Source organism: Canis lupus, chromosome 24 (genome assembly GCF_048164855.1).
Source record: "Canis lupus baileyi chromosome 24, mCanLup2.hap1, whole genome shotgun sequence".
NCBI classification, from domain to species: domain Eukaryota; kingdom Metazoa; phylum Chordata; class Mammalia; order Carnivora; family Canidae; genus Canis; species Canis lupus.
Genome location: NC_132861.1, coordinates 25,634,323 through 25,660,450, shown reverse-complemented (window position 1 = coordinate 25,660,450; position 26,128 = coordinate 25,634,323). Strand labels below are relative to the sequence as shown.

General features: G+C 37.0%; 1 protein-coding gene across 7 annotated transcripts in view; it reads right to left on the bottom strand.

The window, feature by feature from the left end:
• Window positions 1–3,294: 3,294 nt before the first annotated feature.
• Window positions 3,295–26,128, bottom strand: part of GALNT7 (polypeptide N-acetylgalactosaminyltransferase 7) — a 136,062-nt gene continuing 113,228 nt past the window's right edge. For 5 of the 7 annotated variants that reach the window (XM_072795987.1, XM_072795990.1, XM_072795985.1 and 2 more), the window contains 7 exons: window positions 24,903–25,085; window positions 21,758–21,875; window positions 20,014–20,136; window positions 13,359–13,577; window positions 10,938–11,036; window positions 10,083–10,211; window positions 3,295–5,759 (listed from right to left, as the gene is read on the bottom strand). In XM_072795987.1, coding sequence (XP_072652088.1) covers window positions 5,622–5,759; window positions 10,083–10,211; window positions 10,938–11,036; window positions 13,359–13,577; window positions 20,014–20,136; window positions 21,758–21,875; window positions 24,903–25,085 — 1,009 coding nt within the window. In that variant the 3' untranslated portion in view covers window positions 3,295–5,621. Of the gene's footprint in view, window positions 5,760–10,082; window positions 10,212–10,937; window positions 11,037–13,358; window positions 13,578–20,013; window positions 20,137–21,757; window positions 21,876–24,902; window positions 25,086–25,225; window positions 25,409–26,128 lie in introns of all 7 variants that reach the window. The other 2 variants (XM_072795988.1, XM_072795986.1) reach the window with 1 other exon arrangement.

Below are 26,128 nucleotides of genomic sequence, written 5' to 3'. Positions count from 1 at the left end.
TTATAAAGATTAAGAATGAGATGAGATGAAGAGTTTATACTTGGGACTCGGATTAGAGTTTGAATAGGTCTCTGTTTCTTACTGGTTTGGTAACATCAGACAAGTCATACAACCTTTCAATTTCCTCATCTATAAAGTTAGAAATTTTGAGGATTAAATACAGTAATATAAGACACTTACCTGAGTGGCAAGAGATAATTAATAATAAATATTAGCTAAAAATATACATACCAATACGTATGGGTTAAGATAGTTGCTGTGGTAGGAGTATCTGATTCAGTTGAGATTTTTTTTTTCAGTTGAGATTTTTAAAATCATTTTATTTTTTCATCATGATAAGTGTACTCTTTAATCATCATCTCCTGTTTCACCCATTCCCTATGCACCTCCCCTCGGCAACCATTAGTTTTTTAAGTCTGTTTCTTGGTTTGTGTTTTTTCCTTTGTTCACTGGTTTGGTTCTTAAATTACACATACAAGTGAGGTCATATGGTATTTGTCTTTCTCTGACTTACTTTGCTTAGCATTGTACTATCTAGCTCCGTCCATGTTGTTGCAAATGGCAAGATTTTCTTTTTTATGGCTGAGTAATATTCCATTTTATATACACACGCATGTGCACACACACATCTTTATCCATTCATCTATCAGTGGACACTTGTGCTGCTTCCATATCTTGGCTATTGTAAATAACGCAATAAATAGCTGCAATAAATTGCAGCTGTAAATAGCTGCAATAAAAATAGGGGTGCATGTTTCCCTCTAAATTAGTGTTTGTATTTTTTGGGTAAATACCCAGTAGTTGATTACTAGATCGTAGGGTAGTTCTATTTTTAATTTTTTGAGGAACCCAATTCTGAGATTTTTGAAAGTCAAGGTAGAAAGGAAAACTACATTGCGTGTAAAACACAAATAGAAATTCTTCCCACATGGTTCCGGAGGTACTGATAGAGTTGTTTATGTCCTTAACTTTATGTCCTTGACTCTTAACACTAAATTTGAACTTGGACAAGGTATTTAATCTATTACATATATATATATATATATATATATATATATATGTGACTTCTTGTTTTAGTTGCCTTTGATTTTACAAAAAATATTTGCTAATGACGTCTTGGGAATTGCTTTCTTCACTTAACATTATCCTGACTTGTTAACATTATCCTGACTGACTTGTTTATAAGTACTTCATGCTCATTGCAGTGTAATGATTATGAGTATTTAAGTTGTTCTTGGGGTTTTTGCCATTGTAAATGGCAGTGTTATAAAAATTCCTGTACCAATCTCCTGGTGTTCAAGTGCACTTCCCTCTGGTAACCCCTGTAAATTCCAGCTGTCTCAGCAGCACCTAACTCTATTGTCTGCCTCCTCAGCTCACCAGTGTCACCTCTGTTTGAGCTCCATTTTCCTGTACCATGATCATGAAAGTTCTCCCAGACAGACAGACAGACATGGTAAACCTGAGGTTCACCTTGCATGTTTCCTTTGCAAGGAAAGTATCTGTCTCCTTTGCCTTTAATCCAATTCATCAAAACAGCCCATATATTTTATACTTTATAGTTGTTTAGGATAGCAGGGTAAGCCCAATACCAATTACTATGTCATGGAAGTCCAGTTGTATTTTCTACGAAAAGTTTTAGTTTTGCTTTGTACATTTAAACATTAAATTGGAGTTTATTTGCCCATATAAAAAACCTGAGATATTCCACTTAAAGACATTTTCTTAAACATTCTTCAAGATGCACTTAGTTCTACCCAAGGGTTAAATCAGACTGCTAAAAACTATATTTTACACATGCTATGTAAGTGATGTGAAGTAGAGATCATTTATTCCCTTAAGGATAAACATTTTACCCCAATTTAAGCAGCAGCTTAACTTCTGAGCTTCATTCGTAAAGTGTGGGTAGTGTTCTCTCACATATGAAACATAGGTACACACATGTAGCCTTTATATAGAGCTTGCAGTGTCCCTGTCTTCTGATTAAAAACAAAATTTAAGGCTTTGAAACCAGATCATTACAGCTAATATTTATTACTGTGACTATATGCTGGGAGCTATCCTAAACACTTTATATATATTCATACAATATTAGCAAAATCCCACAAAATAGGCACAATTATTCTCCCCAGTTTGCAAATGGGAAGACTGAGGTGCAAAGGTTCAATAACTTTCCAAGGTTACATGAGTAATTTGTAGTGGAACAGAGATTCGACACAGACTAGTCCACCATACTATATTTATTCAGGTGAACAGATTGTAGCATCATTCTATTGTGAAAATGAGGCGTCCTCCCCATCCCAGCTCTGCTCGGATGTGGGCTCAATTAGGGGCATTTCAAAATCGTCAACAATTGCAAAACAATTATTGGATTTAGTTTAGAATCCATCGTTCCATTAATCTCAATTCCAGGAAATAGTGCACTACAAACACCATTCTCTGTCCATTTTCCTGCAACTGACTGATTCTAATGAATGATAGGCATTTTCATAGTGCTTGATATTTTAAATCTGCTTTTACCTAGATTAATTTTCACATACCTAAATGGCTGGCCTACTAGTTACCTGGCTCAGATGAAGTACTTACCATTGAATTATAAGTGGATTTTTTTTTTTTTATTAGAATCTGTCCTGAAATAAAATATATCCCAAGATACCTATAAGACTGTGTCTTAACAGATGAGACGTTTACTCCAGTCTGGTCCTATGTGACTTTTTCAGATCTTTGGTATAGCAGCTGAGAATTAGAAGATGTGACAATAGCCAAGTCAACTGAAAGTTTCTAAAATCAATACTGTCATTTATTGGAACATTAGCGGCCATATCTTTTCTTGAGATGGTGAATACTGTGCCACAAGGTCCTATGGCCTACTTCTATTTTTTTGGTAGGTTTCCTTTCTCTCTACTCACTTGATTGGTCAGATTGTAAAGAGTTTTGACTTAAAGAAATTTTTGCTTTCAATGGGCAATTTTATAGAAGAATGCGTTGCCAAAAAAGATATGTTGCTGAGTTGTTTTTTTATAATTGAATAAGTGACTTTAAAAAAGAAAATTGCTATACATAGGCAACCAGAGGCAAAAATAAACCTTTATGTTATGTTACCTTCCTACGATATGTAAGCTCCAAGTTTTCCAAGCACATTTTAAGCAGAATTATAATTAATATTCAAGCATATATTCAACATATAACTATATGATATTTTAGCTATTATGTTAGTGTTATAAAGATTAAAATCAAATTATTTCAAGCATGCAGTGTTTGAATTTAGAAATGATTACGAGTACTGAAAAAAAATTCATGGATTAAAATACAGTATTTTATTTTTTCTCACCTAAAAAACAAGCAACCCAGAATTAAGATATACATAAACTTCTCAAAATTATCCCTAATAAAATTTGAATTTTATACAATTTCTACAGAAACATACAGTGTATCAAAATCTGCATAAATCAAATTTATAAAATGTGTAGAAATGCATAGTGATATTATTAACTTACAAAGCAAGGATATGTGAATTATTTCCAAAGCAGGCTACAGTAGAAAATAGTCATATGGCAGCAGCTTCTGATGTTTTTCATGTTTGGTAAGGTTTCTGATTTCAATAATATAGAATCATTTTCATAGAGTATCAACGAATTGCACAAAATACCCATTTAAAATTTACATGCACAGTTTATGTGCCACCTTTCTTAGGCCTATGCATAGTTAACAAGTTATAATCTATTCAACAAGGAAAATGGAGCCTATTTGCAAAGACACAAGTAATTAAAGTACCAATTCTCTTAGTTTCCTTTTTATTGTTGATTTATTTTGCAATTATATAAGCATATATAAATGTATTCTTTTTAAACATCCCTAGAGATGAATGAAAGTTAAAATGGTTGATCACAGATCAGTAGCAAAATATAAATTGACAATTCAAAATCATAAATAAAACTGTTCAGGATGTTTAACTCTGACTCTCCAAATTTAGGAGCTAAGCTTGGAAGAAACAAATTTGTAGGCTTTTCTTCTAAACAAATGTAGATTTTTTTTTTCTTTCCTTTTTTAAGCTTTAATTAGAAACAGTTCCCTCTGGCAGTAGTTTGTGAAATTCCTTTCATTGTAATGATATCATGATTACAAGATCAAAAATGCTTAATTTACTTGCCATTCCCCACTTCATCAGGTTTTTTTTCCTTTTTCTTTCTTTCTTTCCTTTTTTTTTTTTTTTTTTTTTTTGTACTCTGTAGCATTTTAATCTTTTGGGTAACAAAAGACTTATTTAGATTAAAATTGAATTGACCAGTTGCACTATTTGGTTTTCCTATAGTAGCTACTATTAAATAAGTGTTTAAATCCAGACAAGTCTTCTTTTCACTGGAAAAATACTAATAGAAATATGCTTCCTAAAAAAAAAAAAATTAAGAAATACTAGGGGACTAACAGCTAACTTAACAGAAGTTCATATTTATTAATGAACTATATTTTTAAATAGCCTTTTTTTATTTAAAAAAATGTAGAGGGAATTTCATTTGGATGAAGATATACATGAAACACCCATTTACTCTTGGCTTCAGAGGCTGCACAGCTTAGGTTATAATGCACAGGAGTTTTGTAAGGCTTAATCTAACAAGGGCTTGGGAATTCTTACCTTGGTCAGAATGAACCTTTGATGTGTTTACAGCGGTGTTTTATTGTTTCTGTTACCCCTGCACACTTCAAGGTTTCAAAATTAAGGATTAATTTTCTGTAGTGATAGATATTGGAGAAAAGTAAATCCCAGATACTAGTGGACAATTTTTCTCTAGTTGATAGTTCCCCTTTGCTATCTTAGGAGTCAGTATCAACAGTGTTGGGAATGCCAACAAGTAAGGGAATTAATGCCATATAATCTTCAACCCTATGAAATAGCCTTGGATGTTCTATACTGTATTTTCTTTTTCAAGCCATACAACATTCAATTTCAGAGCAAATGGTAGCACATAAATTCGTTTCTGAGAAGTAAGAATATTCCTCATACAGATGACAATTCCATCATTACTGTCTTATAAATTTCATCAAAAGCTCTTGAAATATATACTGAGAAATGAAAGAGGCACTAAATGTGTTGAAATTCACCTTTCAAAAAAGCAGCATGACTGTGAAGGAAGGCCACCTTGGCTAAGAACCTGTGGCAGTGCTTCATAAGGATGTAAAATTAAATAAAGACACAACAGGTTGATAATCACCAAGTTATATATGAAAGTCTGGTTACTCCAACCTTTTTTCAAGTGTGTTAAAAAAAAAAAAAAATCAAACTGCCTTTCAGACCCCTGAGTGTAATCCCAAAGAAGACAACAATGCTTTTAACTCTATTCTAAATAAAACAGAGCTAAATGCACAAATTACCAACATCATCTTAAAACAAAAAAAGATGTAAACATCTACAAAGTTTAAGGTAAAAGCAGTTTTGTAAACAGTAACTGCAGATGATAATGTTATTGTAAAATCACAGTTTATCAACGTCCTTCAAACTGATCAGGAGGTTCTGGGTTCGGAGCTGTACAGAGTTAATAATAGTTGCAGCAGGTTTCAGGCGATTTTCAGTCCTGTATAAATGTACGTGTCAGTAGGTAGGTTATTGGTTCCTTTTATTTTTTCTAAACACTATGGATGTTGTTCATTTCCCACTTTTGAGTCATTTTACTGGAGTCGCAATTGGAGATGAACACTTGATGTAGGACATCTGAGCGATCTAAGCACTTTCCTGAAGGAATGTGAGTAAATCTGTGCAGACTCTGCAAAACAAAGGACAAAGGAATTTTAAATTTGTACTCTTTTTGGTATCACTGACATTAGAAGTCATTACCTGGCTTTCCCAAGAAGATAATCCAAGCAAATCGGGTGGCTTAAACCAAACATACCTCAGACTTTGGATTTTTCCTGATTGTCAGTCTTGTAAGCCCCTTTATTGTTAAATCATAATGTACCGCTGGTACCTGGTACCTCAGATTCAATGGTATACAAAACTTCAATTCTGTCTTCTCCTCCAAACCTACTTCTTCAATTCCCATCCTGGTTAATGGCAAATCATCCTTCCAGTCCTCAGGACAGAGACATTTCATGCTCCACTTTCCTTCACTCATTCAAATTGTAGCAGTCACCGAGGACTGATATTTGCAATGTCTCTGATCTATACCTCCCCAGGCCCATTGCATATGGCTTAGGTTAGCCCTCATCCTCTGTTGTAGATATCTTCAGTATAGCTCAGGGCTTCTCATACTGTAATCCTTAGACTATGATTGAGTTTGTAAAGTCAAAACTATGTTTATAATAACCCCATTTGCCTTTTTCGTTGCACTGATGTTTATACTGATGGTACAAAAGAAATGGCAGGTGGAAGTGCTGGGCCCTGAGCATAAATCAAGCAGTGACATACGTGTGCTAGGAGTCTCATTATTCATGGCCATACAGCCACAGCTAAAATGCTAGTTTTACTTAAAGATGTCTGTGATGAAACAGTAAAACTTATTAGTAGGGGAAAAGGCAGAGGAAATGAATCTCAAGCAGACTCACCACTGAGTGCAGAGCTCAATGTGGGGCTTGGTCTCATGACCTATGAGATCATGACTTGAGCTGAAACCAAGAGCCAGATGCTCAACCAACTGAGCTACCCAGGCACCTCTACCCATGAATATACTTTTAAAAAAATTTGGAGATGAGGGATGCCTGGGTGGCTAGTGGTTGAGCATCTGCCTTTGGTTCAGGTCATGATCCCAGGGTCCTGGGATCAAGTCCTGCACTGGGCTCCCTACTGGAAGCCTGCTTCTCCCTCTGCCTATATCTCTACCTCTGTGTCTCATGAATAAATAAATAAAATCTTAAAAAAAATATTCGGAGATGAAATGGATAGTATGCATAAAACACTTTGGTATAGTGAGGTACAGTGGTTTTCTTAAAGGAAAGCACATATACCCTTGTTTGACCTGAGAGTCCAATTAGGTGCTTTTTCTCATGTAATGTCATTTTGACTTGAAAGGATAACTCTAGACAAATCATGATTATTCAAACTTGGGACTGGGTAGACATTTTCTAGAAAATGAAGTAAGCCTATCACTTAAAAACAGCAACACTAACCTGACAGTACTTGCTGCCACTGATAGGATTTGACTTTTCACAAAATTAGAGTTGTAGAAAGCTTGTACCCACCATGAACTTGACAGAGTCACCATGAAATCAGTTGTTAAATTTGTAATTTTTTGACACTGTATAATAAAACGTGTCAACATCTGGAAGATCTATATAACTTAGTGAGCCAATATTTTTCAAACAAGCAATGCATGATGTTACAAAAGCAGACATAGGTAAGAGACCCATTCAGAGCATTAGACAGACCAATGGATTTTAATGTAACTTAGGGCAAAATGTTCACTGATATAGTTTCAGATTCTACATTGCAAGTAACTTTTCAGAAACTACCACTTATTTAGCTGTGGAGTAGCATCAAAAAAGAATACAATTATCTGAAAAGGCTATTAACCCTCTCTTTTCTAACTGCATGTTTGAGGCTAGGTTTTTCTCATATACTTTAACTAAAACAACATATCAAACTGAATGCAGAAGCAGTAGGAAAATCCAGTGATCTTCTATTAATCCAGACATTTAAGGGGATTTACAATATCCTAAAGCAATGCCATTCTTCTTTTTTTTGAAAAATAGTAATTTGTTATTCATGTTATTAACATGTAGTAGCTTTTACATGAATTAATACAGATACAAACAGAATACCATATAAATACATATTTACAAAATTTCTCAGGCTTAATTTCCATTCAGAAAATATTTTTAGCTATGACCTAGATAAATAAAATCTTTGGGGGGGGTCCTCAATAATTTTCAAGAGTGTGGAGATAATCTAGAGACTGCAAAGTTTGAGAACTGCTGAATGAACCTATATGCTTATCAGTCCATACTTCACAATGTTCCCAGAGTTATTTTCCTAAAAGTATCCATTGTTTCACTGTGTTGCTCAAAAAAAGTCATGCATTCTCCAAAACTTACAAAATGAAGCTAGTGTTCTTTCAGGTGGACTACAATTTAGGGAGACTAAACTAAACATGATTCCCAGAGTTTTCTACACACTTTCATTCCGTGCCTTTGCTCACCCAGTTTTCTTACTTATCCTTTATTAAAAGACTTTTTATATCTCAAGACTTGGTACAATGATACTTCCTCTATGAAACTCATCCTAAATAATTCCTCCTATTAATCTCTCTTTTGTTAACCTATGACATGTTGCTTATTTTCATTTCTGTGGTTTTTTCTTTTCTGCCATTAGAATATTTTTTTTAAGATTTTATTTTTTTATTCATAGACACAGAGAGAGAGGGGCAGAGACACAAACAGAGGGAGAAGCAGGGAGCCCGATGTGGGACTCGATCCCGGGTCTCCAGGATCACACCCCAGGCTGCAGGCGGCGCCAAACTGCTGCGCCACCAGGGCTGCCCTGCCATTACAGTATTTTTTTAAAAAAGATTTTATTTATTTATTTTTAAATGTTTTCTTTCTTTTTTGTTATTTTTTTTTTTTAATTTTTATTTATTTATGATAGTCACACAGAGAGAGAGAGAGGCAGAGACATAAGCAGGCTCCATGCACCGGGAGCCCGACGTGGGATTTGATCCCGGGTCTCCAGGATCGCGCCCTGGGCCAAAGGCAGGCGCCAAACCGCTGCGCCACCCAGGGATCCCAGATTTTATTTATTAATTCTTGAGAGACATAGGCAGAGGGAGAAGTAGGCTTCTGGCAGGGAGCCTAATACGGGACTCAATCCCATGACCCCAGGATCACACCCTGAGCCAAAGGCAGATGCTCAACTGCTGAGCCACCCAGGTGTCCCTCTGCCATTAGAGTATGATGTGCTTTGATTTCTTTTTTAAGCCACCACATCATCGGGCCCTAAGGAATATTTAGTAATGTCTGAGGCACAAATGTATATTCAATGCTGTGGCCTTTGAAATATCTAAAATATACTGAATTACTCTGGATGATAGTTTCTGGTCTGCAATAGCCTTCTTTTACTATTTTATTAATACTGTTCTCACTGACTGCCATCATTTATTGTTAATTATTCATCTTTCTTTGTGGAAATAAATGCTCTGTTCTTCCGGGTTTGTGTTAATCTTCTCCTTCCTAAGTTGTTATAAGAAAAAAATCAGCAACTGACACATACTTCCCACTTCATAATAAGTACTTATGAATGATGATAACTGAAAACATAAAGCTGGGTCATAATAACATCACTACATTGCAAATAAGTAAGACATCTGTAAGACAGACACAGTATGATACCAACTACTAGATGAGAAAATAAAGTTGAGGTTTGCCAGGTTCTTTCAGTTTGGGGCAGCTTTCTCAACTCTGCATCTCACAATAAATTGATTTAGTCAAGTCTAGACACTGAAAATTATCCATAAATACATTTACATGTTGGGATCTTCAACTTGGCAAAGAACTTTGAATATTCATAGCTAAAAGAGAAAAACTGCTCCTGTGGCTGATGTCAAGTGAAAAACTAAACATGACCTTTAAAGCAAGCAACAGGCAGTATTTACCCAGTTGCAATAAAGAAGTTGCGAAGTCTCAGACTTCTAAGTGTTATTTGTTTGTCTCTATCTCCACCTGCTGGACAACATGAAATATAAATGCAATATATAAAAATTTTTATACATATATAATTTCAGTAATATATATAACTTTTTAATAATTTTACTTTAATGAATGACTCATTTAGGTTTAAAAAATCAGATTTTGATATTAGAACAATGGTGATAATTGCATCACAGAACAGGTTTTCCCATGCTGCTGAAATTAGCAGTGGGTCTTGGTTGATATTCTGTGACCTCATTACATGACAACCTTGCACCAGAGAATGAAAGTGATGTTTCTTTATGGAAAGAAGGAGTCACTCAGTGCTCAGGGAAACAAATGGCTAAATGAAAGGCAAATGCAAGTCATTTTGAATGCAGGTTTTCAGATTTATACATCTAAATTCCAGATGGTAGATGGTATTAAAATGAAATAGCAAACAATATTATTTCAGGACTTGAAGTGCACAATACCTTGAAGTACTGCCATTCCTTAAATTCATTTAGATTACAGTGTGTAATCATAATTTTTGATCCATCAGGCCCCTTTGTTAAACACTGGTCATACTGCATGAGTTGATTTGCTTCGTTGATTCGAAAAAGCTATTAAAAAAAAAAAAAAGAAAATAACAAGGCACTCTCTCTGCTTATATACATTATTTTTTTTAAAAACTTAACTCATAATTAAACTCAATGATTATCTTATTTTTAAATAATTTTTCTGTATATTTAGAATTCTATGTCCCAAGATAGAAACTATATTCATTTTGATATTAGGGAAGACTCCTGCTAACACTTAAAATATTAAAAGATTATGTTCTTTAGCCTCTTAGATATAGAATGGGTCATTAACACATATTTATTATGTATCCACAGTGTAAGCAGATGAAAAAGTGGAAACAATGCTGATGAGGTTTCATAATCCTAATCAGAAACAAGAACAATATACCCACATAAGGAAATAAGAAAATATTACTAGTGAAATATGCCTTCCTGGCAGTAACATCCCAGCTTATTAGTGGGAAATGTGGAATACTGAAGAGTACTTGCAAATAAAATTATTAGAAAGCTAGGCTATACATGGTTATTTATATACTCACATAGGACTATATTCTAATCTCTTATGTCAGATACAAATTCTAGATTTGGATTGCTTATGTGAAAACCTAATACTGCTATCATCTCCCTCATCTAAGTAAATGCTTTAGCACTGTCAGTTTTTTTTACAGACAGAATTAGCAAATTAAAAAGCATACTAAATCCTGTGATCATAAAGACTGGCTGCCCCAATGCAGCAGACTATGAAAACATAGAAGTGTGGTTATTCACCTGATTGCCTCCCATCCTGTGGCAGGGTCCTAGTTCAACAAAGCCTCCATTTGTCTTCCCCATGCTGTCAATGCAGTAAACAGTCTCAAGCCCTCTGATCTACAAAAATGAACAAAGAACCAAAAAGTGGACAACAGTTTAGCATTCATGTGGAGACATCAAGTAGCATGTTGAATGCACTTGTGTGGGCTCTGGGAGAGAGATTTGGGCTGGAGATAGAAATTTGAGAGTCATCAGCATGAAGACGGTTTTAAGGCTATGAGACTGAACAAGATCACCAAGAGGATTCATTCTCTTTATGTAGATGGCACTGTACTAATCAGGAGTCCTTGGAGATTAAAAGATAACCAAAATGTGGTCTGGACTTCAGGTGCTCATGGTTTAGTTAGGAGTCAAACACAACTTGCTATAACAGAAACAGAGGTGAAGTAAGAGTATGAGGGGTGGGGGGAAAGATATTAAACCAAGAGGAGCACAGCATTAAGTGTTGGCTTCTTTTATTTCCAAACCCAAAATGTTGGAATTCCTTAGGGACAGATCCTGTCTTCTTTTATCTATATTTTCTCCCTAAGTGAGTTCATTCAGTTTCATGAAACAATCTACCTGCTGATGGATTCAAATGTACTTCCATCTCTGGGCTTCAATATCACCTAGTCTAATAACTACTTGACAGCTGCCCCTGGGTGTCTCACAGGCACTTCATACGACCAGAACACCAGTAAAGAACTTGCCATTCCCCAACGCTTCCCCCTTATCCCCTCTACCAGCGTCCCCATCTCGGCTGCCACCTCAGCAGCTACTCAAATAAAAAACAGAACTGGTGGGACGCCTGGGTGGCTCAACGGTTGAGTGTCTGCCTTTGGCTCAGGGTGTGATCCTGGAGTCCCAGGATGGAGTCCCACATCAGGCTCCCTGCATGAAGGCTGCCTCTCCCTCTACCTAAGTCTCTGCCTCCCTCTCTCTGTGTCTCTCATGAATAAATAAATAAAATCTAAAAAAAATACCCCACAAAAATCAAAATTGGCCCATATCCTTCACATCCCCATCCATTAGTGATTGCCTCTAGATGAATTATGTATCTCATTTGTCTGCTTCTCTCTGTTCCATTTTTGACAATCCTGGTCTCAGCTACCACTGCTTCTCACTGAACTACCCTACTAGTTTCCTAACTGGCATCCTTGTTTCTACTCCAGGCTCTCATGACAGGGTAATTAAAAAGCAAAGCATAAATCAACTTATGTTACCTGCTTAAAACCCTTCCATGGCTTTCTACACCCATAGGATAAAAGCCTCCCTCCTCATTAATCTCCTCTCTTCTGATTATCCCAAAGGCAAAGCATTCTTGGCTCAGAGCCTCCAACCTTACCATTTTCTTTCCTTGGAACACTTTCTCCTGACTCTCTGGTTTGTCATTCAGATCTCAGATTAAATGTCACCTCTTCAAAGAAGCTTTCCTTAATCTGTCCCTGCATCCTCCTGAACATCACCCATTTATTTCCCTTGTAGGTCTTACCACCATCCACCATTACCTTCTTTGTCTTCACTGTTGTTGTCTCTTTCCCCCACTCACCCAAGGAGAGAGACCTTTCCCCTAATGAAAGGGACCTGCTTGTTTTGTTTCATGTGTAGAAGACCAACTGGCACATAGCAGGCCTTTGACCACTAGTTGCTGAATACATTATTAAGCAACAGTACCTAGTTTTGAAAGTTCATGGCATGTTTAATATGCCCATGAGGCAGCAGCATAAGGCTCATGGGTGAATGAAATCAGAAATGAGGTTATAAAAACAAGTCTGAAGAAACAAATGACACCACCAATCAATGCCTTGGCCTGACTTTACTTCTTCTCAGTTACCATTCATTCATTCATTCATTCATTCATTTGACAAGCACTGTTTGAGTCCCTACTGTATATGGGGGTCTCCGCATTAATCCACTGGGACACAATCATGAACCAGGTGTTAAGCATGGAGACTGGCTGAGGGATAGGCAATCATGAGTGTTACTGAGAACCCATGGAAAGATCAAGAACTCAATCTTTCTAATGGAGTGGGGAAGAGTAAGAAAGGCTTTTCAGAATTGATATCTCTAAATTGAGAGCAATAGGATAAATTAGAATTAGGAAAAGGGAGTTGGAGTAAGGGGCAGGGAAAGGATAGGAGCTGCAGGGAGTGGACAGCATTCTACGATGGAGAGCCAGAAGTCTGAAAGCTGAGAGCAGGGGACACAGTGGTTGGGACATCAGGGGAGATGTTAATGGTCCAATAGAAAGGTGGGGTAGGTTACCAGACAGTTTTTAGAGAAACTTTGCCCCAAGAATTCTCTTTCACTCACATATTTTCCAATCTCCTTCTGCCTTCACCCAAACTGAGCCTCTAAAAACACACACATTTTGAGATCTGAATACCGGATGGTACTTACTTCTCCCCATTCGACATTTTTGGGAGGTAGAGGGTAGTGTGAAGTTATATCATAAGCTATTTCTTCCATGAACCATTTGAAACTTTTGCAGTTGTGATCTTCTCGAAATTTTTTCAGCTCAGATATATCTCCATATGGTAATGCCTTTGATTCAGGACGACTAGCATAGAAGTAGTCTTTATATTCATCCCACCAAACCTCTACAACTCTAACATAATTCTGTAAAAAAGAAAATATCATTATGAAAAAGAAAATTATCAGCAATGCCATAAACAGCCCATCTTAGACACACAAAATATGACCAACATGTAACAAACTCCTATTAAAGGCACCTGATATTTAATCAAACAAATGCAAGTGAGCTAAGGACTCTACCACGTCAATTGCTAAGGATAAAATGTCATCCATGTTCATCAAGAAGGGATGGACAGAATGTGACATCACTGAGCTTAAGATCATATATTCTAAGATCACATGTTCTATTCTGCTTCTAGAGGAAGAAGATGAAGCCCAGGAAGAGCTTAGGAGAGGCTGGCTGGACACTGATGCTCACTCACCTACAACAATCTCTTTCTATTAGAACCGCACTATCAGCAATGTGTGGGGAAAAGGCTCATTTCGAAAACCATCACAAAAAAACAATAACTCTGTTGAATAAAACACATTTTTTTTGCAAGTGGCTTTTTGGATCATGTTCCAACTATAGTAGAACCATTTTGCTATAACCCAGAATTAGTTGGATATTTTCCACAGTTGATGTACTTTAAGGAAAAGCAATAAAATAAGCTGACATTGTGATAACTGACATAGATCTATCTTCTAAGGTTTAACTGAATGAATGCATGCAAGCACGAATATAACAGATTTAGTACATCCTCAATCTAGTCCCTTGGTCTTCTACATGGTTCATTAGCCAATCTTCTCTATTAAAGACCAGAGGGTAAGTATCTTTGGCACAGTGGGCTACACAGTTTCTGAAGGAACTATTCAGCTCTGTTGTTGTAGTGAGAAAGTAGCTGAACATGATATGCAAACAAATGGGTGGGGTGGTGCTCCAATATAACTTTACTGAAAAGGGCTGGATTTGGTCCACAGGCCATAGTTGCTGATCCCTGTTTTACAGCAGGAGTAGAAAATTAAAATTCTCCTAGGCTATAACTACCATAGAGTGAACATGGGTGAACAAGGGCATGCTGTTGCAAAAGCCCATGGAAGAGTTTTATGTGGTAGTATCATAAAAGAACACACATACATATATATATATATATATATATATATATATATATATATATATATATATTTTTTTTTTTTTTTAAGATTTTATTTATTCATGAGAGACAGAGAGAGAGAGAGAGAGAGAGAGGCAGAGACACAGGCAGAGGGAGAAGCAGGCTCCATGCAGGAAGCCTGATATGGGGCTTGATTCCAGTACTCCAGGATCACACCGAGCTGAAGGCAGATGTGCCCAACTGCTGAGCCACCTAGGTGTCCTGAGAACACATATATTATTGCTAGCTATTTTTAATTTTTGCAAATTCATCCAAAACTAGACACAGCCCCTGTCTTCTAGACACTAATGAACATCAAGAATTAAATGAACACACATAAGGTTACAGCAACAAAAAGAAGGTACATTTAAAGCATTTGGGATGGAGAGGGCCAGAGGGGTACCATGCAGGGGCATGGGACAATTCAGTCTTAAAGGAAGTGGTTAATTATGTGGGAATAGCATTAAGAGCAAAGAGAAACCCAAAAGAAGTATGACAAATCATGGTGCATTTGGAATCCTAGGAGTAGTTTTCCACAATTTACTTTGTTGTGTTTTGTGAAAATTAAGAAACATTTAGTGTCTGATATACACTAAGCACTCAAAAAGTGTTAGCTATCATTATTATGCTTCTTTATTTTTTAAAGATATTTATTTATTCACGAGAGACACACAGAGAGAGGCAGAGACATAGGCAGAGGGAGAAAAGCAGGCTCCCTGCGGAGAGTTTGATGTGGGACTCGATCCAAGGACTCCAGGATCATGACCTGAGCTGAAGGTAGACGCTCAACCACTGAGCCACCCAGATGCCCCTATTATGCTTCTTTTTAAAGGATTTTTAACTTTATCCTTTAGCTGAGAGTCTTCAAAAGATTTTAAGCAGCTACAGACAACCAGTTTAATTTTCAGGGGAATGATGTCGATAGTGGGCAGAGGATGGAATGGAGGGGTGGCATCCGATGGCAGAGAGCCAAGTAGGAGGCTATTTAATACCTGTGGGAGAGACTTGGGGACCTGCACAGAGCATAGAAAGGAATGGATTTCAGAGATATGTATGAACTAGAATCTTCACGACTTGGTAAGGGGGGGGGGGGGGGGCGGGAAGGGAGAAGACTACCCTTACAACCCCCTCAGGTTCATTCATGGGCAAACAGAATATAGGAAAAGATATTGCTTTTGAGAAGAAGTTCCAAAGTTCAGCTTTGACTACATTGAATTTGACATGCTGGAGGGCCATTGAGAAGATTAATTCTAGGGGACAACTGCCCATCAAAGTCGGAAGCTCAGAGAAGACAGATGAGCTGGATAAATAAATGTAAACCACTGGCACACAGTGGTTGAAGTGGATGATACTAGAGCTGGAGGGAAAAATAGTGCCTGGCACACTCTAGGCACTCATGAAGTGTAAACTGAATGTTACACTTATCGGGTTGTTTTTACAATATGTACAGTTAATTTTCAGAATGGATAAAGATTTCCCTCTCAACGATTTTCCTTTTCCTTATAGCACAAACCTTCATGAATCAATGTGACTTTTCATGAATTCTTCGTGATTATGAGTCCAGCTCCAAGGGCACTCTTTTCCTGCCATGCCAGTCAGGTCTGTTGTTAATTTGGTGCTCTTGGTTTTATTGTGAATATTTTAATCTCATGTCCTTTTGTAGCTGGGGCTCCATTTGGCCATTTCTATGACAATTTGGCTAGTTAGGAAGCTGTGTTCATTCCTAAGGTCTTTCCATCTCTGCTTCTATTATCTACTTCCCCTTAAGGAACTGTCCTGAGTTGTACCTGCATCAAATAATAAACTTCTGCTTTTGACTTGGTTAAGGGTTCCAGAAAATGAATGGAATCAGACTCCTATGCTCTTAGAATTTATGAAAGCAGCCCAACTAAAGAAACTTAAAGCTGCTCAGTCAGGAATAGAGGACTTCATATCCCTAGCAGTAGGACATTTAGCCTCTGTGTGAAGCTTTTCTGGTTTGCCCCTGGTTTGAGGAACAAAAGATATTAATCTTTTGCAAGCATTGTTCAAAACTGATTTTAATACACAAACTCCTAATATGATTAACTTTTCAGACCAAAAAAAATAATATTTTACTTTGTGTAAGTAACAGAAGCCGATATTTTCCTTTTAACTACTTTCCCACAGAGTGGCAGTTTTGTTTTGTTTTGTTTTTTTAATTTTTTTTAAATTTTTATTTATTTATGATAGTCAGAGAGAGAGAGAGAGAGAGGCAGAGACACAGGCAGAGGGAGAAGCAGGCTCTATGCACTGGGAGCCCGATGTGGGATTCGATCCCGGGTCTCCAGGATCACGCCCTGGGCCAAAGGCAGGTGCCAAACCGCTGCACCACCCAGGGAACCCTGTTTTTGTTTTTTTTTGTCTTGAAATGTCTTCTCATGGAGAACATTCAATATAGAAATCTTAATTGGAATGGGATACAATGAATACTCTTAAAAAATAATAAGATCCCCGATGAACATAGATATCAGCAAAAATCCTCAACAAGATATCAGCAAGCTGAATTCAACAATACACTGAAAGGTTTATACACCATGATCAAGGGGGATTCATTCCAGGGATGCAAGGATAGTTCAATATCCACAAATTAGTCAACATGATACACCACATTAATAAAAAGAAAGATAAATATTGTATAATTTTCTCAATTGATACAGAAAAAGCATTTGATGAAATTCAACATCCATTTATGATAAAAATTCTCAATAAAATGAGTATAGAGGGAACATATTTCAAAATAATGGAGGTCATATACGACAAGCCCACAAGCCAACATCATACTCAATGATGAAAAGCCAAAAGATTTCCATCTAAGATCTGGGACAAGGATTCCCACTCCTGTCACTTTTATTCAACTTAATGTTGGAAGTCCTAGCCATGGCAATCAAACAAGAAAAAAATAAAGAGTATCCAAATTGGGAAAGAAGAAGTAAAGCTGTCACTATTTGCAGATGACATGACAACACTTTATATAGAAAACCCTGTAGACTCTATCAAAAAGCTATTAGAATAAATGAATTCAGTAAAGTTGTAGTATACAAAACTAATATATATATATGTCTGTTGTATCTCTATATACTAATAATGAACTATCAGAAAAAGAAATTAAGAACAGTAACATTTATAATTGCATCAAAAAAATCTAGAAATAAATTTAACTAAGGTGGTGAAAGACCCATACTCAAAAACTATAAGACACTGATGAAAGAAATTGAAGACAATACAAATAAATGAAAAGATATACCATACTCTTATGGTATAGCTTATGGATTGGAAGAATCAATATTGTTAAGATGTCATACTACCCAAAGTAATTTACAGATTCAGCACAATCTCTATCAAAATACCAATAGTATTTTTTATAGAACAAGAACAAATAATCTAAAAATTTGTGTGGAACCACAAAAGATCCAGAATAACCAAAGTAATCTTGAGAAAGAACAAACCTGAAGGTCTCATGCTCTCTGCTTTCAAACTATACTACAAAGCTATAGTAAACAGAACAGGATAGTATTGGCACAAAAACAGATACATATGTCAATGGAACAGATAGGCCAAAAATAAACCTAGGCTTATATGGTCAATTATTAAAGAAGGCAAAGGGGGAAAAGATGGTTTCCTCAAAAAATGTGGGAAAACTGGACAGCTACTTGCAAAAGAATAAAACTAGACTGCTTTTTTATACCATATACAAAATAAACTCAAAATGGACTAAGGCTTACATATAAAACCTGAAACCATAAAATTCCTAAGAAAATATAGGAAGGAAGTTCTTGGACAACATTTTTTTTTGGGTCTATCTCCCCAGGCAAGTGCAACAAAAGAAAAATAAGTAATTAGGCTACATTAAACTAAAAAGTTTTTGTATAGTGAAGAAAACCGTCAATAAAATGAAAAGGCATCCTACTGAATAGGAGGATAGTTGCAAATAATCCAACCAAACAGGGGTTAATACCAAAATATATAAAGAACTCATATGACTGCATTAAAAAACAAACAACCCAATTAAAAAATGGGCACATGACCTGAATAGACATTTCTCCAAAGACATACAGGTGGCCAATAGACACATGAAAAGATACTTAACATTACTAATCATCAGAGAAGCACAAATTAAAACTACAATGAGGTATCACCTCACAGTTATCAGAATGGCTATTGTCAAAAAGGCAAGAAATAACATGTGTTGGTGAGAATATGAAGAAAAGGGAACCCTCCTGTACTGTTTCTGAAAATGCAAATTGGTGCAGTCACTATGGAAAATAGTATGGCGATTCCTAAAAAAATTAAAAATAGAACTACCGTACAACCTAGCAATTCTACTTCTGAGTATTTATCCAGAGTATAAAAACACTAATTCAAAAAGATGTATGTGCCCCTTTGTTCATTGCAGCATTATTTATAATACAATTTACAATAGCCAAGATATGGAAGCAACCTAAGTGTCCAATGATAATACTGAAAGATAAGACAGTTGTGGGGTATATAGACACACACACACACACACACACACACACACACACAATGGAATATTACTCAGATATAAAAAAGAATGAAATTTTGCCAATTGGGAGAAATAGATGGACCTGGATGGACAACATGGGTGGTATTACATTAAGTGAAATAAGGGAGAGAAAGACAAATACCATATGATTTCACTCCTATGTGGAATCTAAAAGACAAAACAAACAAAGCAACACAGAAACGGATTCATAGATGCAGAGAACAAACTGATGGTTGCAAGAGGGGACAGGAATAGGCAGATGGGTGTCATAGGGGAAGGGGAAGCAATGCACAGCATATGGAATAGAGTTAATATTGTAACAATTTTATGGTGACAGATTGTAGCTAGATTTATTGTGGTGGTCACTTCATAATGTATGTAAATGTTGAACACTTGTGTACTGTATACCTGTTAAGTAATATAACATACATAATATTATGTATCAACTATACCTCAAATAAAACCAAAACAAAACAAAAACATAAGGTGTTTCATGAATAAGTGCAGCTTAAGCTAAAAGGGAGAGCCGGCATGACTGCTTAAAAGATTTATCCCATTCAGCAAGCTGACAGTTAAGTGACTACCATGGCATGTGGTATATAAATGTGGCACATGTGGTGTTCATAGTTCCCTCGGCTTCTTTCCTTTTATCCATTACCACACTGTCTTGATGATCATAGCTTTGTAATACAGCAGGAAGTCCAGAACTGTGATGTCTCCAGGTTTGCTTTTCTTTTTCAACATTCCTTTGGCTATCTGGGGTCTTTTCTGGTTCCATACAAATTTTAAGATTGTTCCAGCTCTGTGAGAAATGCTCATGGTATTTTGATAGGGATTGCTCTCCTTTTATCCAAAAACTCACCTTTAGAGTTGGAGAAGACCCAACATAAATGGGTGGAGGATTCCCTTGCCAACCCTCAAGACGGTAGATGTGTCCAACACGAGAGCAAGGGACAAACAGTAATTTGCCACCACACTGCCATATCTATCAAGGAAAAATATATGTGGAAGTTGTTTCAAAGATCAAAATAAATTATAGTTGAAAATTTGCCTTATAGATAGAATATAAAATCTAAATTAGATACAGGGTCCATGGGGAATTCATAAACTAAACACATCTTAAAATAGGGCCTTTTTCAAACTCATATAATAACAAACAAGGCAACAGGAAATGCAGTATTATTATGCTTCTAAGTGCCTTTTGTGTATCTGTAGCTTTAAATACCCTCTTCCCAGTGTAACCTTGCAAAGTTACACAGATTCTTCATTCCTGATAGCATTCGCCATTTCCACTGCTAATGTATTTCCCACCTGGGTGATTCAAACTGGCTTCTTCACCTCCAGCTTCTCTCTACTCAGAGCTATCCTTATATTTATAGTAAGAGATTATTCTAGCTGAAGGGCAGCTTTGGGTTATGTTAGTCCCTTGCTTAGTGTCTTCAATAGGTTGCCACTGCTTATCAAATTCAGTAAAAATCTCTAGACTCCGCATTAAAGGCTCTCATCCATACAGTCCTAACGTACCTGTCCATTTCCTCTTCTTGGATATCTTTCTTACTCATGCCATCAGAGTCTGCTAAACTGTGTTCCTCACTGTCTCTGAATGTGTTCTTCATGTTCCTACCTTTGTACCTTTCCCCATTCTATTTGCTTTGAGGTCTCCTTTCCCTCTCCTTATCTCTGCTTATCGATAGCATGCCCACCTTTCTAGTCGGCTTCAAATTCTACCTCCAATATGATGCTGTTTCTTAATCACACCAGTTGAATGCCAACTACCTTCTTATCGTATTACGAATCTCAATAAAATTCTAATCTCTTCTTATGAACCCTACGTTGCTTGACAGCAAGGACTGAATTCTTCTTCTTCTGTATCTGGCCATTTAACACAAGAAACAATAAGTATCTGTTTAATTCAAACTGTGATTACAGTTCTCATTCTTTCTTTTGGGCAATGGGAGGAAGGGGTTGGAGCATTAACAACAGGGTGGGTACTGCAGGAAAGCAGCTCCAATGTCAGTCTGAGGATGCACATTCATAGCTGGGATCTGCTTCAATCCCGAATCATCATGTGATAAAGGATAACTGTGTCAGTGGATGGTCAAATGTGGCCCCCATACATGCAGATTCTCCAAAGGGCTTTTATAACAAAAGGCTTCAATGTACAGAAAGCCTAAAGGGTAAGGTGGGGAGTGGGAGGAGGAGAGGTATTTTTATTTTTTTTAAATAGGGGCAGAGGGAGAGAGGGAATCCTCTAGTAGACTCCCTGCTGAGCATGGGGCCTGACATGGGACTCGATCCTGGGACCCTGAGATCATGACCTGAGCTGAAACCAAGTCAGACACTTAACTGAGTCACCCAGGCACCTGGTATTTTCGTTTTTGAAGTTTGCTGGATCCAATGGTGAGATGAACCATGTAAATATGTAAGAAGTCTGGAGTTTGCATTTTGAGCTATTTTTCACCAAAGCATGCATTTTTGTTAGTCATTCTTTATAATTTAGACAAATGCATTAAACAGCTTTTTCCCCAAAAGAAACCAGCCTTATCCAAAAGTGACAAAAGTCAGTAACTACTTAGAGAACTACATTTGTTTAAATGAAATATTACCTTATATGAGATCTCAAAGTTTTCACCACCCCAAATCTGGAGACCTGGATCATACAGACCCAGTTCAAAGAAGAAGTCTCGTTCAATGGCAAATAATCCACCAGCCATGGCAGGGGACCTAAGAAAAGAAACACTGCAATAACTATTAAGGAGAAACCCCTAGTACACCTCCACCAACAGACAACAGCCTTTTTGGAACACAGTCTAAATAAAGCATAGAAGAGACAAAACTTATGGCCAAACATTAGGAAATTACAAAGCCTTCACAAAACTGTTTACAATTCTTTAATGAATTTACTGATTTCGATCTGAAATCCAATTTATAGTTCATTACAGAGCATTGCATCATTTTGCCATCAGAGGGCGCCTCAGGTCCTTTATTGGTGTGATAATTTAGCCTCTCATTGAGAGTTAGTTAAGATAGAATTTTCTCTTTCACTCTAAAAATACCGAGCCATACAGCCATGGTCTGCTAACTGCTCCTACAATGATTTATGACTCATTCTAGGATGAGCGAAACCATAGACCATGGAAGTAGTCTGTCATTTTTTAATTTTATAGCTCAGAGGCATGCCAAATAAGGGTGTAAATCATGGTAGAATAGTCACAGTTCATTCAGAGTTTGCAAATGTAGCACAGAGATGACACAGGAGAATTAGACGTTAGCTATTTACTGTGTCAGGGGTAGGAATGCAAAAGGGTGATCTCTGGGGCTTCTTGAAAGGAATCTTGAATTGGATGCTTTTTAGGGACAAGCCACTCGTATCTCTAGAGGAAGTGATAAGGGGAATCATTTTCATCCTGTTCCCCATCCCTCCTCCATAATTAATTATTGATGCATCATGATTCTTGACTCCTTGAACTCCTTCTCCTTCCTCATCACACCTAATACTCAATCTGTCACACATTCCTATTGATTCTATCTCGAGAAGGTATCTTAAACCTGTCTTCTGCTGTTCAACGTCACTGCTGCTACCATCCCAGACCAAGCGCCCACCACTTGGACAGCTATGGTAACACCCCAATTGTGTCTTCTTCTATTCTGGCCATCCAAGTCTAATCATATGGCAGACAGAGGAGACTCAACATGGGTCCAGGTGATGCTAACCTCTCCCCACTCTCGAGGTTCAGGGAGCTGCTTTAGCCTGGGTTCTTCACTGCTCTGCTCATGCCCCGAACACAACAAACTCTCTTCTATCTCAGGGATTCACCGATGCTGATCATTCTCCTGAAGTAAGTCTTCCTCTTCCACAAGGCTGACTCCTTGCCCTTTGGGTCTCAGCCTGAAGGACCCTTTGTCAGGGAGGCTGTTTTGGCTCCTCCCAGCTGGATTAGGTTCTCCTTCCCATAAACTCCACGGACCCTCTGATTCTTCTTCAAACTGCTTTTTGCGGTTGTTGTTCCAGTTATCGGTGTAATGATCGGTTTAATTTCTGTCTCACCCATTATATTTTAAGTGCCACAAGAGAACATATCTTTGAAAAATGTATCCCCAGAAAACAATGCCTGACACATAGGAAGCACTCATTAAATATCCGTTGAGTGGATAAGTAATAAATTAAGTAATACTTTCAACATTAGAGGAAATCGCATCAAGTGAAAGTCATTCTCCTAGCCTCTTCTTAAGGTATGCTGCCTAACTCGGTAGGCAGAACTATTACAACTTTGGTTATTTTCATGTCACATTTATTTATCATTTAAAACTACTCTATTATAATTGTGCCTTTTTGATCTTTAAAATGTATTCCTGTTTATCTCAGTATATATTTTAAAATGCATCTTAATATGAAAACTGGTGAGTTATTTCAAGGGAAAGCCTCACAAAGTTTTCTAGTCCCCTTAAAAAATTGCTTTACTAACCAAACCCATGGAATTGGCAGAAATACAAATAAAACCATTGCCCTTTATTTTTTATGCCCTGAAGTACTCAGTAAATCAAGTAAGTAAGCAGTAAGTTCCTGGACTGTTTCTTTTCTTTTCTTTCTTTTTTTTTTTTTTTTTTTAAGATTTTATTTATTTATTCACGAGAGATTCAGAGGGAGGGGCAAGGACGTAGGCAGAGGGAGAAGCAGGCTCTCTGCGGGGAGCTGGGTGCAGGACTTGATAACAGGACCCTGGGATCACGCCCTGAGCCAAAGGCAGAGCTCAACCACTGAGCCACCCAGGCGCCCCCTCCTGGACTGTTTCAAAAAAAGAACTTCAAAGGGAAATTTGGAAAGTGTCAAAGCTTAAAATTCTGTAATTTCCTTATGTTTGCCATCTTACTATCTGGATATCATGAAATGCCCATATCCCGCCAGCATTTGCACGACATTGGAAACATCTTCCCAAAACAGAGTTCTAACACATCAATAGTATAAGAAAGAGAGAGAGACCAAAAGCAGAACCGTAAGATCAGAACAAATTAGACATATTAGAAGCTATACTAACATAAGACAAACAATATCACTTGGAGTCACTCTTGAAAAGACAGTAAATGTTTCAATTAAACGACCAAAAGAATAGAGTAGCATAAACTGTTCTATTGGTCCTATAAGAAAGGACAAAAGCCGATCTGAAATATAGTTGCCTTTTAATCAAATACTCTTCTGAGAAGAAAGTAATAAGGATTCTATGTAAGATTTTTCAAAGTCATGGATTTTTATGCATCAGACTTAACCGGTACAAAATTAGTACTTATGAGTTAGAATACAAAACAAAAAGAAGAAAAGACAAGAAATATCCTGCCATTTGCCTTTTATTGTTAACACTATAGCCAAAGGATCGAAATGGACATAGAACGTGGATTAGAAATAATTTATGCATTTTAAATTTACAGAATGAAGTTATGGTCAAAAGAATAAAATGTGATCTCTAGTCTAGTAGGACAAGAGGGCAAAGATTTCTTTCACTCGTATTTGAAACCAATGCCATATAACCTTCCCCCAGACCCCCGTGTACCCCCCCACCCCATGCCAAATGGAGCTTGCATTTAGGGAAAAAGCAATTACAAAGGAGCGCACATGAATTCATATCTTGCAATGAATGCAAAGGAAACTCTTACAGAATCTGTGACAGCATCTATAGTTTTAATAACACATTTTTTAGCTTGGCAAGAGGTTAATATGTTAGCAGAAAAGAAAAACGTAAGTGATTTAGTGATTACCGATATGGTTCAGTTTTTGTCTTTCTCATTCTCTTCTCTCGAGGGGTCAGAGGCACCCGTTTCCAGAGCATACTCCAATCCCATGCTCCTCGGGCATACCCATCTTCATCACCACCCCCTTGGGGTATAATTTCATATGTGTTGCCATTTATGACATCTATAATCGGCACAGTGCAAATGGTTCTGTGTTGGGTTGATGATGGCAGCAAAGATGAAATGGAAGGGTATGTGTGAACCCACATATTTATACAAGTACATGGGGAAGGAAAAAAAAAGTACTTAGATAGACATTCCACATAAGAAAATGAAGTAATAATCTTTACCGATAAGGTTCAGTTTTATGTTTTCTTTTGGCCTTTTCCTTGTAGCTTAGAGGAATACGTTTCCATAGTAAACTCCAGTCCCAGGCCCCTCTGGCAAAACCATCTTCATCCCCACCTTGCTGTGGTTCAATGGAATAATCATTCCCATCTATGTAATCTATTAGAGGCACAGTACATGTAGTTCTGAAACATTTACAGAAAATGAAAAAGCATTTAAGAACCCAAAACTGACTAGTTTAGTATGCCTAACCATATTATCTCTTTTTATTGTTGATTTTCTTTTTCCATCAGGAGACTTTAATACCTAATGGGGAAAAAGAAGTAAATGAATGTTTTCAAAAGCCAAGGAGCCCTTTTTTGTAAGAGGAGGACACAGGAGACTTTTCCCTCAGCTTACAGACAGAGGTCAGGGACAAAGAGCCATGTCTTTGAACTTAATAGTGCTTTCTCATTTTTAGTTTTGTCCTACAGACAGCTTTTCTTGGTAATTTTGCACTATTTACGAGATTTTCCTGCCTGTTATTTTCCCTCCTTATTCCTCCCTTAAAAAAAATGAGTATGAATGTGTGAGTGTGAATGAGCATAAATAGGAGTGTATAAATGTGAGTATGAATGAGCATGAGAATGTACATGTGTAAATGTGTGAACGTGAGACTGTGTGTATCTGAGTGTAATGTGAGTATGAACATGGTGAGAATCTGAGTGTGGTTGTGGATGTGAATGTGTATGAGCAAGTGTGTGTGTACAGAAATAATACCCGCTACATTCTTAGAGGTTCTCCTAACCCTGTTGCTTTCTATTCCTTTGGAAAAAGTTATTAATGAAAATCTGTTTCTGTTCCTTTACTTGATCTTCTTTTCCTACTTCTTTTATTGCAACAAACAGCTTTCATTGCACACACAC